The following is a 16,967-nucleotide window of genomic DNA, read 5'->3' as shown; positions in this document are numbered from 1 at the left end:
CTCTCATGCTATAAACAATGTTATTCCAGAACGTAGACCTTCGCGGATTGCCACCTACTGCTATTCCAAGAAACCTGAATGGTAAGCTGTCCAGTCTACAACACAAAAACTGCCTTGCTGCTTGTAGAAAGAAGTCATCAACCATAATCCCAAAGAGCTTACTCTTCCACATATTAACTCTCAATCTCGACGCCGTCTCGAATCCTCGCAAAATTACTTTTATTGCCCATAAGTTGCTCCATGACCCATCCCTACTAATATAATGTCATCTGCAAATTGTAGTAGTTCGTATGATGTCCCTTCGCTGACTCTAAATCCTTTGAATTCTCCTCTTGCCACTGACTGCCTCACCAATCCTGCCAATCCTTTTGCAGCAATTGTATATAGAAATGGGGATAGTGGATCCCCTTGCCGAAGTCCTCTATATACTTTGAATTCAGCAGTGGGACTTCCATTCACCAGAATTGACAAATTACTATTAAAAACCCCCACTGTCATCCACTTCATCCATCTAGTTCCAAAACCCATCTTAATCAACATCTCTTTCCGAAAATTCCAGTCAACATAATCATAAGCCTGTTCAAAATCTAATTTTGAGCAATAAGCAGCTTTTCTTCTTTCTTTAGCCAGGTCTACAATCTCATTAGTTAGCAGCACACCATCTAGTATTTGTCTATCCGGGACAAAAGCTGTTTGAGATTTTGAAATCAACTTACCCATAACCTTCCTCAGCCTTCCAGCTAATAATTTTGAAATAATTTTGAAATAATTTTGTAAATGCTACCAATGAGGCATATTGGTCGATACTCCTTCATGCCTTGTGGGTTCTCCACCTTGGGAATAAGGGCTATAAATGATGTTGTCATAGCTCTAGGAAGAGATGCCTTATGATAGAAATCTTGTACACATTGAATAATGTCGTTTCCCACAACATCCCAACACCTCTTTATAAAATCAAGATTAAATCCGCTGGGTCCTAGACTCATATCTCGCTCACAGCTAAAACCCACTTCTCTAATTTCCTCCCTTGAAAATTCTTCCTCCAAAGCTTCCTTTTCCACACCCGATAACTTGTTAAAGTGGATTCCCTCCAATCTTGGTCTAGGATTTTCCTGCTTCTCAAACCTCTTCTCAAAGACCTCTTTCACTCCCCTCTTAATCTCCCCCACCCTTACTAATGACCCTTGATCCGTTTGGATCTCAACTATTGATTTTTTCTTATTCTTGCTCTCACCATAGAATGAAAGAACCTTATATTATTATCTTCTTCTTTGATCCATTTCGTCCTTGATTTTCTTTTTAACATATTCTCCTTGTGATAAATTTCGTCCTTCCTTATATAATATTTTATGGTATGATTGTTATTAAATTCAAATTAAAAACAAATATGATAAATAAATGCAATGTAATGTTAATATATTAGACCTAAATACTGCTAAAAAGAAAATATGTTTGGAGGCCTAAGACATGGCTTATGTGGCCTATCTTTTGGGTCGGACCTGCAATAGGATGCCCCACTTATGACGAGCAGTGTTGGATGACTCATTTTAAGTCATGTCGAATGACATGGCGAGTTTGAGATTAACGTGGCGAGATGTGTTTAACGTAGTGGATGAAATGTGTCACTGACAGGCAATAATAAATTATATCAAAGTGGATCTGGATTTTGACATAACAATTCACACAAGCACAAGGTTTCACTATAATAAAAAATACATTTCACCTCAGACGTAAAATGCATCTAACTTTGACTACAAAAGCAAGGTAACGAAAGACATCATGAAAAGTTGTCACTTTATCCCTCGGTGTTTAAAAACCCGAGGGATAAAATTATCTGCATATGGGTTCGAACCTCAGTTTCTGCACTTTTATTATTTTTAAAACTAGCGATCATACATCTCGGTTTATCAATAAAACTAAGGGGTAAGATAGATTTTTTTTTTATAAAAAAACTCGTTACAAACTACAGAATATTAATAAATTCATTGTTTACCTAGAATATTACATTGTTTTCACAAAATATTAAAGTAAAAATATATAAGGGATTTTAAATTTGATTTATCGTCATCACTGATAATAAGAACAAATGATGGATCCTCGTTTCATTGAAATCTTGGGGAAGAGAAAATGTTGGGTGCAATATATTCTCTATAGCTTTTGCATTCATTTGTTTTTGTATAAAACAAAAAAAATGGTTAGTTAAGTAAAATAAATATACAGTTATATCATTATTGAAGAACATAAACCTTAAACCCAATTTATTTTTTACTCTTGCAATTCATCATAGAGAACTTTACCAGTCCTTTTTACGCTTCAAATTTTTCATGTTATATGTTTCATTAACAAATTTTGATATTCAGAATACTTATATAATAGATGTCTATTAGGTTTCGCGCATATCGCTAATGACGATGTCTAAAACATTGATACTCATTAAGTGGACGGTTAAAACTTGTTTAAGGACGATGAATATCTTCAATAAACACGCTTAATTATTCCCTAAATTATTAGAAAAATCAAGGTAACAAGTATTTCTTTCCACACATATACCCCTCGGTTTCATTTGAAAACCAAGGTGAATAAACTTTTATTTTATTTTTTTTAGAAAAATTTATACTGTTTATCAAAATATTAAAATACATTATTTACAACAAAACCAGGTTTTGACAATTATAATAGGTTATCTGTTATAAATATGAGATTTTTTTCCGCACTTGTAATCCATCCCAGAGATCTGTTCCCCAAGTTCTTGAGCGTTTTTAAAGCAAATATTTTCACAAGAAAGAGAACAAGATATATAGTGTTGGAAATATCTTGAGTAGATTTTGATTATCAACATATGAAGGTTATTTCAAAACAACAACATCAACATGTGGGATAGATTGCACGGGCAGAAAAAATGTTTTGTTCAACAAAGACATAAGAACATTGAAGATTTTTTTTGTCTTGCAATACATCCAAAAGACTAATGCGTAAGAGTTATGATAGAATTTATTAACGAGTGCTTTTATAGTAAAATCACTACTACAAAAATCGTTTTTAACCTCGAATGCGAAATAGATTTTATCAAAATGGTTCAAACTCTATCATCTGCATTTCTATTATTTACAAAACTAGTACCATACATCTTAGTTAATATATAAAACCAAGGGATGATATAGATTTTTTTTAAATTAAAACTTGTTACATTGTTTACACAGAAAAATAATAAAATAATTTAATTATTTAGAAACTACATTGTTTACCCAGAATATTATATTGTTTACACAAAATATTAAAATAAAAATTAATTTGTCCATGAAGATTATATTTCGAATCTTGAAATCCTTAATATTTGGGTAAGATCAAATGATGGCCACCACTATATTCTCAATTGCTTTTTTATGCATTTTTTTATGATATAAACAAAAAATGGATTAGATAAAAAAGGGTTAGATAAATAAATAATTTTATAGTTAAATAAATATTTAAGAACACAAACCTTAAATCCAAATAATTTTTTGCTTCCGCAATCCATCATAGAGAACTCTTCATGAAAAATACTCTTACGAACCTTAAAGTGGAGGATGTAGATAAATTCAAGCGCTTCATGATGTTTCATTATCCAATTTAGATATCAGAATGCTTTTATAATAGAAGTTTGTTAGATTTCACTTGGATCAGTAATGGTAGTGTCTTGAACGTTGATAGTCATAGACAACGAGGATTTGATTAAGGACGCTTATAAATATTCTCAATTTTAATGCTAAATTAACCCTCCAGTTTTTAGAAAAATCGAGGTGCAAAATTTTTTTTTGAAGTTACATTGCTTACATCGAATATTAAATCTAAATATTACAACAAATCCATATTCTTGGAGAACAACAAATCTTTGCTGTAAGGAGTTATCTATTCCAAACATTAGAAAATGTTATATGGATTGCATCCATCTAACTTTTGAATGAGTTGTTTGTTCCAACCATTGGAAAATATATTTCTGCATTTGTAATCCGTCATAAAGAACTTTTTAAAACTTCTTTAAGTTCCAAAATATCATTATGTTGAGCAAATGTTTTAATGAAAGATTCTATTTTTTGGAATAAATTTCTCAATGTTGTGAACCGAGGAAAGCAAGGGTGTTTTTTTTATTGACAACATTGGAAGTTATTCCAAAAATATTTTGTTTAAGATAGAAGAACATTAAATATTTAGTTTGGGACGGCTACATATAAGTTAGGATTATGATAAATTATGTTTAACGGGTGCCTTTATAATTAAATCTGATTTATTTTATCCATCGGTTATTAAGAAAACCCGCGGGATAAATTATTTAGTTTACAAATAAAAAATATAAGAAAAAACGAGGTAATAAGTGGATTTTCCCCTCGGTTATTAGAAAAATCGAGGTAATATGTGGTTTTTATTCCCTAAAAAAATAAAACATAGTTCGCATTGGAATCATATTACTAGAATATCTTTTGATCGTTATCAATTAAAAGTTTGTTTATTTCGATGATTTGGAAGACAAAAGTTTTGATCTAAGAAAAACTATTTCCAAACAAAAGTTGAATGGTTACTTTGACATTCTTCATGGATCCATCTACACTAATATTGTTAAAGAGTTATGGTTAAATGCTTTGTTGTGCCATTATACTCAGTCAATCCAGTCCTATGTCATTGGTTGCCCTATCACCATTACTCAATCACTTATTGCTCAGACAATAAACTGTGAAGAGAAATGTAGTTGTGTTGAATAGTATAGATTCAACAACGTCTAACAACCCACCTTCGCCTAATTTAAGCCAACTACGATAAGCTCACTAGTCCTTCTACTCTAATCCCAATTGTAAAAGTTTGGTATCAACTTCTCGTGTCAAATATCCGTCCAAGAGAGAAACAACTGGAAACGCTTACTTGAGATGACAAACATATCTTATACATCCTTATCTACAACGTTAGAGTTAATATTCCTCTCACTATTTTTAACTTCTTAAAGGAAATGATAGCATCTCTTTGAAGGAAATGACTTTTCTCATACCATATGAAAGAGTACTTTATGAACTTTTCTCTCAGTTAGAGATAGTTAATAGGGATATTATTGAAGTTGAATGGAGTCAGACGTTTGAATATGTGGAATAGTTATCTGTTGTCTTGTTTTTTCTTTATAATCTGTAATTGATTATCAATGAAATATTTTCTTTCCTATTATTGCCTTTTTTTGATAACAAATTTTAAAGAATTACTAATTAACAAAGAGAAAAATGGAAAAAAAATTAACTAATAAAAAATGAAAGCTGAAATGACACCAAGTGAGGAATCAATGAAAAAACTTTAAATGCAGTAACAAGGAATCAAAGTGAGATTCCTTATAGCTATATTCCATCGGTTTTCTAAAAAAAAAGATAGGCTTGTTATTTTTTATGAATAAAACATGGTGCTAAAAATGTTGTTTATTTTTATTTAAAAAATCAAACATTGTGTTCCCAGGACCTAAACTCTTAGTTTTTAGCATGTTTGAGGTAAAAACTTTGTCCTAAAAAGTGTTATTTTAGTGAATTTAATTATATATTCTCTCGGTTATTTGAGAAACGGAAGAATTAAATGATTTTATTTACAAATAAAAAGATAAACTGCATTTGCTAGGTGGCATGGTTTTTTTTTTACCCTAGGTTGTATACAAAAATTGAGGGATAAGAAGATTTTTCAAATATAGGAATCTTTTGTTCTAAATAAAAATTAAAATTGCAGGAGCTGGAAATCAAAGCTTAAATACTGAGGAACCTTTATGTCGGTTTTGGCTAAAACTGAGGTAATAGATATCTTTATTTAAAAATAATAAATAATGGCGCGTTCCATGACATTTGACCTTGGATTTTTAATAGCTAAGGTGAAAATTTTGTCAGTGTTTGTAAGTGAGAAGTGGTGTGAGGGTGAAAATATGATAGTTCATATTCTCTCATGCATGAGGCTTGTAAGAGCGAAGTTGTTTGAGGCTGAATGTCAAAGGTGATGTAATAAGAATGCCATCTATGGGTCGAAGATAAAATTTATCATGGTCATCTAAATAGACTGAATGATTTATTTTCTTATGAATGGACTTGTTTAGAAGATTAAGTGTGTTATTAATTATATCAATGATTAAAGATGCCACGGGATATACCAGTCAATATGGATCGTCCACTAATGGTTTTATGCTATTGTCGGCTACTAGAAGTTAAGGGGATATATCCTTATAAATACCATAATATTGGCTTTCCATTCTATTCGCACTTTTTCCCATAGTCGTTTTCCCATAGTAATTATTTTATCTTGCCATTTCAATAGCTTCTTCGACCTCGGTTTTTGTCACCTCCTTAAAAAGTCCCACTACATGTATTATTGTCTTCTTGTACTCTTTTGAAATTTTGTAGCTTTTCTTTTTAAAAGATGGTATTTCTTATGGATTGTGACATTAATGGTAACATAGTTTAGCCTGATACCCAAAAGGGAAAGTGGGAGTTGTGTAACCGTTATTATGAGAGTTCGAAGTGAGCATAAGGAAACGATAATTGAAGATCTTTTGAAATGACGATGTCCAGGAGTTATGATAGTAGTTCGGGTAGCTCTAACAATGAAGAGATTAGCAATAGTGACGTTGTTTAGGTCTCTTCTTACCTAGAACTGGTGAGACTACCATGGCGACATCAGACACAAGCTTGATTATCTTTTGCAACGAAGAGGCGAGCATTGATTCTTTATTTAATAGTGAAGAAAAGGTAAAGGCCTTCTGCGCGGATAAGTATATACCTTCTACCGGCAGGAGAAAATGGTATTTGTTAGAGCCTTACATGGAAGGCGAGAAGGCATGAATGAGGAGTCCTCAAGGGGTCGATGACAAGTATTTCTATATGTATACGGGTGTTATAACCGATTTGAGGGTGATAATCCCTTTGACCATATTCTAGGTTATTATCTTGAAAAGCGGTCAACATCGCTCCCACGCAACTCCATCTCAACTGATGGGCCTTCATGAGCGGTTTCAAGATCCTCTGTAATGCCCTCGAGATGGCGCTTACTGTAGGCATTTTATTTTCATTTTACGAGATAAAAGGGTTGATGGGTTTCTCAAAGCGCCCTTACTGGTAGGGGTTGATTACCCTTAATTTCTTGAGTTACAAGAATTGAAAGGATAATTTTGTCTGAGTGTGAGGTGGCATCGATTGTCATGAGGTTATCTTTGAGGAAGACATATCACATGGATTTCCTCTTTGCTAGTCGAGCGAGCCTATGTCAGTACTGGGTTTCGACTACAATAAACTTACTAATCATGGTTATGGTCATCTTTTAAAGAGATTTATTTTTTCTTTCCGCAACTCTATTTTTGTGGGGTAATAGGACATGAGAAATCACAAGAAATGTCATTTTCTACACAAATTTTTTCAAAAGATTTGTTTTCAAATTCTCTACCATGATCACTTCTAACGGTTTCAATTTTCAAGTCTTTTCCAACTTACACTTGTTTACAGAATTCTATGAACAGAAAATGAAACTCTTCTTGTGTCTTAAATATCCACGTCCATTGGTTATAGTCATCAACAATAACTAGTCTATGCTTCTTAATATTGACCGAAGTAGTTTTTGTTGGCCCAAACAGGTTAGTGTGTACAAACTCTAAGGCTTTGATTGCGAGTTTGGAGGGGAAGGAAGGGGAGAGCTTTGAAAAATAGGAAGAATTGGGTGAAAAGAATAAAAAGATTTTGTGTTGGAGGGTTTGATTTTATTCATAACACTAAAAACCCCCATGAAATGGGGAAACTCAAAAATTATTTTGAATGAGAGTTTTTGAGGGTTTTGGAGGACTTATATAAATTTTTCTAATATCTTTTAGGTTTTTATAGTATTCAAAAAATTAAAAATTTAGTAATGATAATGACTCTTTTATCATTCTAAATAATATCATTTTTTGAAAAAAAAAGTCAAATATTTTCTTTTTTTCTTTTTAAATTTTGTTTTCGAAAACCTTCTCCTCCCCTCCAAACTCGTAAACAAAACCTTATGGTCTATAGGAGAAAACAAAATTTATGATATGAGAAAAGTTGTTGTTCTAGAAATCACAAAAATACCTTTTTGTAATCTTAATCTAAACTGGGGGCAAAAAATGTCTTTTGTTGGTTTTTTTAAAACTCATTTTTCACTTTTCAACTCACTTTTCACTTTTCACTTTTCACTTTTTATTACTTTATTATTATTATTATTATTATTATTATTATTATTATTATTATTATTATTATTATTATTATTATTATTATTTCTAATAAATTATTAAACAAAATTCCAATAAATTATTTTTTTAATAAAAAAAATGATTATGATCATTTTAAATGATTGTTAATTTACATTTAAAATAGTATTTAATTTTTAAAAATTAACTTTAGTAATTGAATATTATTAACGAAGAAATATAATTTGAAATAATTTTTATTTTAAGATACAATATTTTTTAAGAAAATAATAATAATTTCAGTTTAAAAAAATATATTTTTATTAAAATGAATTTAAAAGTATACTTGAAAATGTGTGATATTGGATAAAATACAAAAATGTGTGTCCCTTATCATTAACTTTAATATATATGATTCAAAATATTATTATATTAATATATGTCATTAATGAAAATTATACAATTAAAATAATATTTGCATAAATTATTTGTTATTGATATCATTTCACAAATATATGTTATCAATGTAAATAGGATATATATATATATATATATATATATATATATATATATATATATATATATATATATATATATATATATATATATATATATATATATATATATATATATATATATATATATATATACGGGATAATACTATAATTTATAGTCAAATTCTATTAGTATCAAATTTTGTTAGTATCAAATTCTATTGATTCAAATAGTTTTGTAAATGATGCCTAAACAAAAATAATATTTGTATACGGGAAACAAAATTATGTATACGAAAAATGGTATTTATGATCCAAAAAATTTTATTCAAAAAAAAAGTATACGGGAAAAAAACTATAAATCTAAATATTTTTATATACGAAAATTTAGGATTAATTGAGATATTTTTGTAAATGATACCTAAACATAAATAATATTTGTATATGGGAAAATCTATTAATGATCCAAGTATATTTATATATGAAAAATGGTATTTGTGATCCAAAAAATTTTGATTCAAAAAAGGTACACGGAAAAAAATTATTATTAATATAAATATCTTTATATACGAAAATTTACTATTGATCCAGATATTTTTTTAAATGATACCTAAACATAAATAATATTTGTATATGGGAAAAATTTTACTAATGATCTTAATATTTTTATATAAGAAAAATGGTATTTATGTTCCAAAAATTTTAATTCAAAATAAATATATTATATAAATAAATGCGTATACCAAACCAAATTCCGTGCGTATTTGTTACTAGTTTTAATTAAAATGAAAATAAAATTTTACATGTTTCTATTTTTGACATACACTCACAAAAAGCATATGGTTGATAATTCCGATTAGGCAGAGCTCTTATGAGATCTATTTTATTATGCTTTGAGATCAATCTCAAACTAAAACACCATAATCGTGTGAATAATCATTATTATCATTAACATAACATAAGACATTTCACCTCTTTTTTTAAGATTAAATATCTTGATTTTATTAATGTTGTTTTGTCCTATAGTTAAATTTCAAGTAAATGGAAATATGAGAGAAATTCACCATGGATAAATAAGATGAGGTGACATATTTTAATGAAGAATGTGTATTTATCATGGCTTTGGACCAAGTGCATGTCATAGAGTGGGATAGGCTACCATAGCTTTGGACCAAATATGCATGTCATGTAAGTGGGAGAGAGAGTCTACCATTCAACCTTCACCCCCGTGAACATGTAGATACCATTATTTATTTTTACTGATGTTGTTATCTTATATTTATTTCAATAATATATTAACTAGTTTTAAATTTTAGTAAAATTTTATAAAAATAATCTATATAATATAAAATTTTTAATCCAAAATATATTTTATAATTAGTATTTATATTTAATAAAACATTGTTGAGCGATACAACATTATCAAAATAGTATCATATTATTTCATTCAAAACTAAAAACATATGATTTGATATATGGATCGTTTGTTTCAATTCTTTTTAAAATAATTTATATAGTGTGCCAATTTTTGTTGAAAAATATTTTACAATATTTTTCTAAAAAGGTTTTAAATAAAAAATTAATTTAGATATTTTTCTTAAAATGTTGTTTTACATATTTCATCATTTTGCTATAATTTTTTTTGAATATTAAAATTTCAAAAAATCACTAAAATATAAAGTTATTTTAAATAACCTTTTAGATGAAAAAAATTTAAAAAATTTTAATTATGTTTTAATCTTATATTTGTTTTATTTTTTAAAGTTAAAATAAAAAGGTACATACTCAAAACAAATGCATGTATTTACATTAAATTTTTTGTAAATGCAAAAGCAATGAATATATAATGTTCCAGTAGAAACAATGTATATAATTTTTTAATATAAAAAATTTTGAGTCAAGACTTTAATATGGTAGTTTTAATTATCCAGAAAAAAAGGGTGTCATTATCCAAAATTTTATGAAATGTGAAGGATATTCATGTCATTAATAATTCTATTTTGGAAGTCAATTTATATTAAGTTCTATTTTTACCTCAATACCAACTTGACAATGGAGTATACATAGTATAATCCTAACTTACAATGTTATTATGTCTATATTCATAGGTTGTCAATGGTTTTCTTCCCAAAAATAAAAGAGTTGCCATTTGTGTGAGGTGGCAATAGATAACAAATCCAATTTTTGCTAATACAAATGGCATATTCTCCTTTTTATTAATTAATTTCCTTTTTTTGAATAAAAAGAAAATAGATTATCATTTATTGGAATTTAAGAAAAACAGATTTTGTTTCCATATATACATGGAGAAAAAAACACTTTTAATAATAAAAAAACAATCCACTTTCTTATAAGGAAATTTACAATTGCTATATAAGAGTTTCATTGTTGATCATAATAGACAAGTACTTCAAGAGCAATTACTTACATATACATATTGTATACTCAAGAACCATGCAAACATCATCTTGCATCTCTTCTTCTCTTCCCTTGCCAATCATCAACCATTCTGGTAAGTTAATGGCTTCAGCCATATTTCACATGCATGACATTTTTTTATATTTTCTCCTTCATTTGATTTTCAATCAGCATTGACTTGATAATAATTGAGGTATAATACATATCAAACCATGATTATCATGAACTCACTTTGTTATGCAATTTTCTGTTTTTCACTTTGTTGTTTGTTCTATAAGGTTTTAAGGAAATGGAGCATGAGGACCGCTTTGCAAAAAACCAAAAATATGATTGCCTTCTTTTTGGTAAGTATTGAAATATTTAATAACATTTTCAAGTACTAAATTGAAGTTTTCATGTTCATGTATGTTACATATGTAACATATGATATTGTTCTGCAGATTTAGATGATACTTTGTATCCACTCAGTTCTGGTCTTGCAGTCGCAATTCTGAAAAATCTTAAAGGTAAGCAACTCTGCATAATAATTGTCTTGTTTCACATTATTCTCAATATTATTAACGCGTTTTAACATGAATGGTTCATTGATCTCAGCCTACATGGTTGAAAAGCTTGGCATAGATCCAAGTAAAACTGATGACTTATGCAACCTCCTTTACAAGAACTATGGAACAACTCTATCTGGTTTAAGGGTATGATGATTACCTAGTGTCTTTATCTTATCATGTTGAATGAAGTTTTCACTTAGAAATTCTGAATATGCTTATAACCTGTTTATTGTTTCATTTTCATTCAGGCAATTGGATATGACTTTGACTTGGATGAATATCACAGGTACATTTCATTTTATCATGTAACTCTCAAACTGCTAAAGGCTTATGTGTTTGTGTTTTTTGAAGTGGTTTAAATGATTATTGAGTTTATCTTTGCAGTTTCATTCATGGGAAATTACCTTATGAGAACCTGAAACCGGACCCGGTTCTGAGGAACATGTTGAAGAGCCTGCCCTATAGGAAACTTGTAAATTGTTTATAATCAAAACGACCTTTTACTCGTAGAATAAAGTAGCAGAAGATGGTGTATAATAAAATCTGACAATTAATATTGCTTCTGTTGTTTTTGTCGATAGATCTTCACAAATGCAGACAAAGTTCATGCTCTTAAGACACTAAACATACTTGGATTAGAAGACTGCTTTGAAGGAATTATATGCTTCGAGACCCTTAATCCAATTAACAAGGGCGGTGTCTCTGAGGATGATGACAATGAGTTTGCAGGCTCAGCAAGCACAACTAAGCCGACATCTAGTAATAGAGCAAGAAACTCTCAGATCTTTGACATCATAAGCCATTTTGCTCAGGAAAATCCCAGCGGAACCCTGCCAAAGACACCAGTTGTTTGCAAACCGTCAGAAAAAGCCATTGAATTGGCTCTCAACATCGCCAATATTAACCCACATAAAACTGTAAGAAAATCGCCCTTTACGGTCTAACTTTGGTACCTTTTTATTTTCTTTGCTTGCTTATTTTTTTCATTTGTTCTATATGTCATTTTCAGTTGTTCTTTGAAGACAGTGTCCGCAACGTTCAAGCTGGAAAACGATTGGGACTTGACACTGTGCTGGTAAGTCATTGGAAACTGACTTTGACTCTAGAAACCAATGTTGTCAATCGCAGACAATAGCAATTTATACAAATTCTGCTATGCAGTTGTGCTATAGTGCCGCTAATTGACAACATTTTGTACTACATAATAACATATCTCGGATCAATAGTAATCTATTCAGATTCGGATATGCTATATCGCTATAACTTCTATTTAACAACACAACTAGTAACTATCATATGATGCCTTTTAACGAGTCACAACTTATACGAACTACATATTGACTGCAATATCCAGGTCGGTACATCGCAAAAAGTTCAAGGTGCGGATTATGCATTGGAAAGCATCCATAACCTTACTGAAGCAGTGCCAGATCTATGGGAGGCTGACGTGAAATCAGAAGTGGTTTACACTGGGAACCTTGCTAAGGAGACAACAGTAACTGCTTAAGGAAGCCCCATAAAACATTGAGAAGAAGCTGAAGCTGATTACTCAACTTTAGATGGAATAAATGTAGTTTTTGTTTTTTAGATGTTGTAATAAATTGCTAGATTAAATAAATTGTTGAGAATAATATTGGTTGTAGTACTATATTATAAATAAATTGCTAGATGGAATTCAGTAAAGGAAGTGTCTAACAAATCCCATCCCTCTACTTTGATGTTGTATTTCATTGCGACTAAACTAGATTTAAATCTTTCAATAGATGGATCGCTAAAGCATTTGATTTTGTAAACCTATTTGTTTTTTTTTTAATCAAAGAATATATATTGATATTTAATTCAAAAACCTTACAAGCCCATGGCGATCATTAAAAGATCCAACCATCCTAAAGACAAAAAACAGCAAAAATTACATCATTATCCTAGCAATATGATGTCTCAATTTGGTACTATGGCAAGCCCTATATACAATGCTATCTTTAATTCTATCAATGCACTCTTTAATCCTATCAAATATACAAGTGTTATCCACATCATCTTTAAAACATATACTATTCCTCATTCTCCAAATGTTGTAAACAGTTTCAGCAATGCCCATGCTGAGTAAGGAGGCTTTCCATCCCTTTTTCTTGGTAGCTATGGTCAACCACTCGAGTTCCTTTGCCCATTCTTGGGGCCTATGATCCATCTCCATCCAGTTTAGAACTTCTTTCCAAATAGATTCAGTTTTACTGCATTTGAAAAATAAGTGGTCATGTGATTCCTCCTCAATACCACAAAGCACACAGTGACTGACTTGAATCATGCCAAATCTCCTCAACCTCTCCCTTGTGGGTAATTTACCATGACAAGCCATCCAAAGACACACTATAGCTCTAGGTCTAGCCTTGTGTTGAATCATGCTATGCCAAGGAACACAATGGCCATCATCATTCAGTAGGTTGTAGAAAGTAGTAATTCTGAATTTCCCCAAAAGCACAGCTTTGTTCCAGTCATGTTGCACAGTACCAATCTTATCTCTTTGCTTCATAATGCCCCTGAACATCCAGCTATCATGAACCTTCACCTCATAAGTCAAGGTATTGGTAAACCTATTTGTTACCAATACCAGGAGGCAAATCAACAAAACTTAGTCTCATTGCGGATAAATGCATCTAACTCACATTGCATAGCCTTCTTCCAGCTGCAAAATTTTCTGGCCTCTGCATACAAACAGGGTTCAATCTTAATGGAAAGGGACAGTATTTGAGGCGAAGAAAGGAAATGTGGTGATTGGACAATAATTTTGAAAGAGGGATTGCAGTGGATAACTAGCATATATAGTCATGGATTGGAGATAAGCTGAGAAATATTTGCTGGGTGACTTCTAAATTCAGGTGAAGGATAAACTGATTCCAATATGAATGGCTCATCAAGGTAGATAGGAGGGTTATGAATAGGTGAAGGTCGGCTGCTGCTGTATTATGGAATGGAAATTGCAAGTCATGGAATATGACTTTGCAAGAAGTGAAGATCTTATTTCTGGACTCGTCAACTATAGCAAATCCCTCCATTCCCTGTTTGAACCCAAGTTTTTAACATACTGCCACAACACAGCCTTCCAATCATCCTTTCTGATTCTTGCAATTTTCAGGTGAATCAAGTAATTATTGGTACGTTACTATTTTATATTAGTAGGTTTAAAGTTGAGCCTAACTCATCTTTACAAAACTTGTTTGTAAGGTGAGAGATTCCACTTTTATGAACATTTTTCTGGCCCTATCTCTTTTCAATCTAGGAGTTATGTCCTTTTTGAGACACCCTTCACGCTCAACACTATAGGATTTGATAAGTGGATAATACGGTAGGTGGTCCGACTAGATAAACTCTTATATTATATTATATAATAGATATTAGGCTTAATTCATCATTACAAAACCGGCTTGTATGTTGCGGAGTGTCACTTTTTATAAACTTTTTTCAAGTCTTATCGTATTTAAATGGGGAGACTTAGGTTTATCTAAGAAGTGGTGGATGCCATTTCACGAGAATTTGTGGAACTTAAAGTAGAATTGGAAGCAAAAAGAACAACAAGTAATTAACCGGTACTAAGAAGTACTCATTCTCACGTTTCTTTCAAGCACAACCTATCAAATCCTAATTGCTAGTAGTGTGAGTAAAGAGAAATGCTTGTAACGCCCTTGTTGATACTTTCTCAACACAATCAATTATTGGGTGAAAACTAAAATTTCATGTTAGCGCAATACAGGCCCAGTTTATTTAGCGGGGCCAATGTGGGATTTCACACAATAAAAAAAGTGATAAAAACATAGCATTTTTAATATTCCTATAATATGAGGCACTCTAAACCAATTATGTGTCTCAGTATAATCCGCATGGCCAATATAAGACATATTTCTTAGGTAGATGAACTCCCATAATGGACTGAAAAAGGTGGTTGTTGAATACAAGCATAGGATATTGAAAGATGAACAGAGAAGTTCACTGTTTCATACCGTATTTTCTTTTGCAGTACAAATATAAAGACATTTAATTTGATCATCGTCAATAATAGTCCAACCTCCGCTATCATTCTCCCTGATCTAATTTATCTGATGTGGTAAGATCTAAGAAACCAAATGACACAAGAAACCAGATGGAAAAACAACTAAGAGCCCGCAGTATAAGTTAGCATATCAATGAACTCAGTTTATAAAATGCTCAGTTTGCAGTGCTTACCGATTCAAAATATGCCACTAGAAAATAATCAATCGTCAAGTTCTTCCCCTTGTCTAATCTCACCAAACCATCTTGGAGGATCAAATCCAGACCCACCTGAATTTGTATAAGGAAATTAATAATACTCTTCAAAACTAAAATCATAACTATGCAGATAAGCCAATTCAAAGTTATTGGTAAATTACCAAGAGGATTGCAACGACAGAGACGGCACACGGTCAAAGTTGTACCCTTCAAAACACCATACCTCTTATATGCCTCCATGGAATACTCACTGCAAGTTGGAACGTAACGACAGCTCCTCGGCAAGATTGGCGAAATTTCCCCTACATATATACATGAACAAAATCAAGACATAATGACAAGTAACATTTGTCTATTACTGAAGAAAAAAAAAATCCCATAACAGCATTCAACTAATATTTGGGATTGTGAATTGGTTTTTCCCCTAAAGTTCCATAATTTACTAGAAAATTGATGAAAGGAAAAAGCAAAAAAGCTTACTTTTGTAGAATCTCAAAATGGAAAGAGCAGCTTTAACTCCCAAATTGTCAACTTCGGCATCTGATGATGAAAATGGGAATATGAAATTGTTAAATTAGAAAAATAGATTAGCAAGGAGGTAGAAAGAGATGTAACCTTGAAGAGTTTCATGGTTGTTGGAATCATTGTGTGTTGCGCGAAGGGAAGGGGTGGAACGTGATGATAAGGGTTTGTTGAAATTGAAATTGAGAGAAGTGAAATTAGGGTTTGGAATTTTGTTAGATTGGAAGGTGAATTGGGAGGGAGTTGTGGAAGTATTGAGAATGAGAGGGAAAACAACTGTCGCCATAGAATTTGGAAGATTTTTGCCCCTTTCAAATTATACCTCGCACCCTTGAATTATTTGAATTAGACAATTTTTTTAAACTAAATCTATCATATAAGAAGAGTCTACCATTTGTTCAATTCTTAGGCCTTCCACATTAACATTTGTTCCCTCATAATTCCACATCAGCATCGGCAGTTAAACATCATTCTCTCATCATTCACTCTGCATGGTGGGCTGTGGCGGTTATTACTGTGGAAGTTTCACCCTCCCAGCTTCTCATGATGTTGCAGTTACGCATT

The 16,967-nt window shown here is 31.1% G+C and overlaps 3 protein-coding genes across 8 annotated transcripts; 1 reads left to right on the top strand and 2 right to left on the bottom strand.

Annotated features, from left to right (window-relative positions):
- The first annotated feature begins 11,035 nt into the window (after positions 1-11,035).
- On the top strand, positions 11,036-13,322 carry LOC131637527 (uncharacterized). Its single transcript, XM_058908117.1, has 9 exons — positions 11,036-11,185; positions 11,370-11,435; positions 11,532-11,597; positions 11,686-11,783; positions 11,888-11,925; positions 12,024-12,111; positions 12,221-12,556; positions 12,649-12,714; positions 12,994-13,322. Exons 1-9 carry the CDS (start codon positions 11,128-11,130, stop codon positions 13,144-13,146), a joined length of 969 nt encoding a protein of 322 aa, XP_058764100.1. The 5' UTR covers positions 11,036-11,127; the 3' UTR covers positions 13,147-13,322.
- Positions 12,174-16,739, bottom strand: LOC131637528 (UPF0161 protein At3g09310-like). 6 transcript variants are annotated; one of them, XR_009294353.1, is made up of 6 exons: positions 16,497-16,739; positions 16,362-16,421; positions 16,043-16,183; positions 15,858-15,953; positions 15,635-15,745; positions 12,174-14,341 (listed from the first exon to the last, which is right to left on the bottom strand). XR_009294353.1 is itself a non-coding variant. In XM_058908120.1 (5 exons), exons 1-4 carry the CDS (start codon positions 16,687-16,689, stop codon positions 15,886-15,888), a joined length of 462 nt encoding a protein of 153 aa, XP_058764103.1. In that variant the 5' UTR covers positions 16,690-16,739; the 3' UTR covers positions 12,174-14,341; positions 15,858-15,885. The 6 variants fall into 6 exon arrangements, 3 of the variants coding, with proteins under 3 accessions (XP_058764103.1, XP_058764102.1, XP_058764104.1); XR_009294354.1 differs by having other exon boundaries at positions 12,174-12,469; XR_009294355.1 differs by having other exon boundaries at positions 15,873-15,953.
- LOC131637519 (uncharacterized) lies at positions 13,549-14,169 on the bottom strand. Its single transcript, XM_058908109.1, has one exon. It carries the CDS (start codon positions 14,167-14,169, stop codon positions 13,549-13,551), a length of 621 nt encoding a protein of 206 aa, XP_058764092.1.
- Positions 16,740-16,967: the final 228 nt, after the last annotated feature.

The sequence above is a fragment of the Vicia villosa genome, unplaced genomic scaffold (assembly GCF_029867415.1).
Source record: "Vicia villosa cultivar HV-30 ecotype Madison, WI unplaced genomic scaffold, Vvil1.0 ctg.002018F_1_1, whole genome shotgun sequence".
Taxonomy (NCBI): domain Eukaryota; kingdom Viridiplantae; phylum Streptophyta; class Magnoliopsida; order Fabales; family Fabaceae; genus Vicia; species Vicia villosa.
This window is presented reverse-complemented; position numbering and strand designations above follow the sequence as displayed.

Excerpts from the sequence above, each read along its gene's own strand:
- LOC131637527 (XM_058908117.1), top strand. The coding sequence starts at position 11,128 with ATGCAAACATCATCTTGCATCTCTTCTTCTCTTCCCTTGCCAATCATC. Across the intron at positions 11,436-11,531 it reads ATATGATTGCCTTCTTTTTG|ATTTAGATGATACTTTGTAT; the intron begins GTAAGTATTGAA and ends ATTGTTCTGCAG. Across the intron at positions 11,784-11,887 it reads CAACTCTATCTGGTTTAAGG|GCAATTGGATATGACTTTGA; the intron begins GTATGATGATTA and ends ATTTTCATTCAG.
- LOC131637519 (XM_058908109.1), bottom strand. The coding sequence starts at position 14,169 with ATGAAGCAAAGAGATAAGATTGGTACTGTGCAACATGACTGGAACAAA.
- LOC131637528 (XM_058908120.1), bottom strand. The coding sequence starts at position 16,689 with ATGGCGACAGTTGTTTTCCCTCTCATTCTCAATACTTCCACAACTCCC. Across the intron at positions 16,184-16,361 it reads CATTTTGAGATTCTACAAAA|GGGAAATTTCGCCAATCTTG; the intron begins GTAAGCTTTTTT and ends GTATATATGTAG. Across the intron at positions 15,954-16,042 it reads CTGTCGTTGCAATCCTCTTG|GTGGGTCTGGATTTGATCCT; the intron begins GTAATTTACCAA and ends ATACAAATTCAG.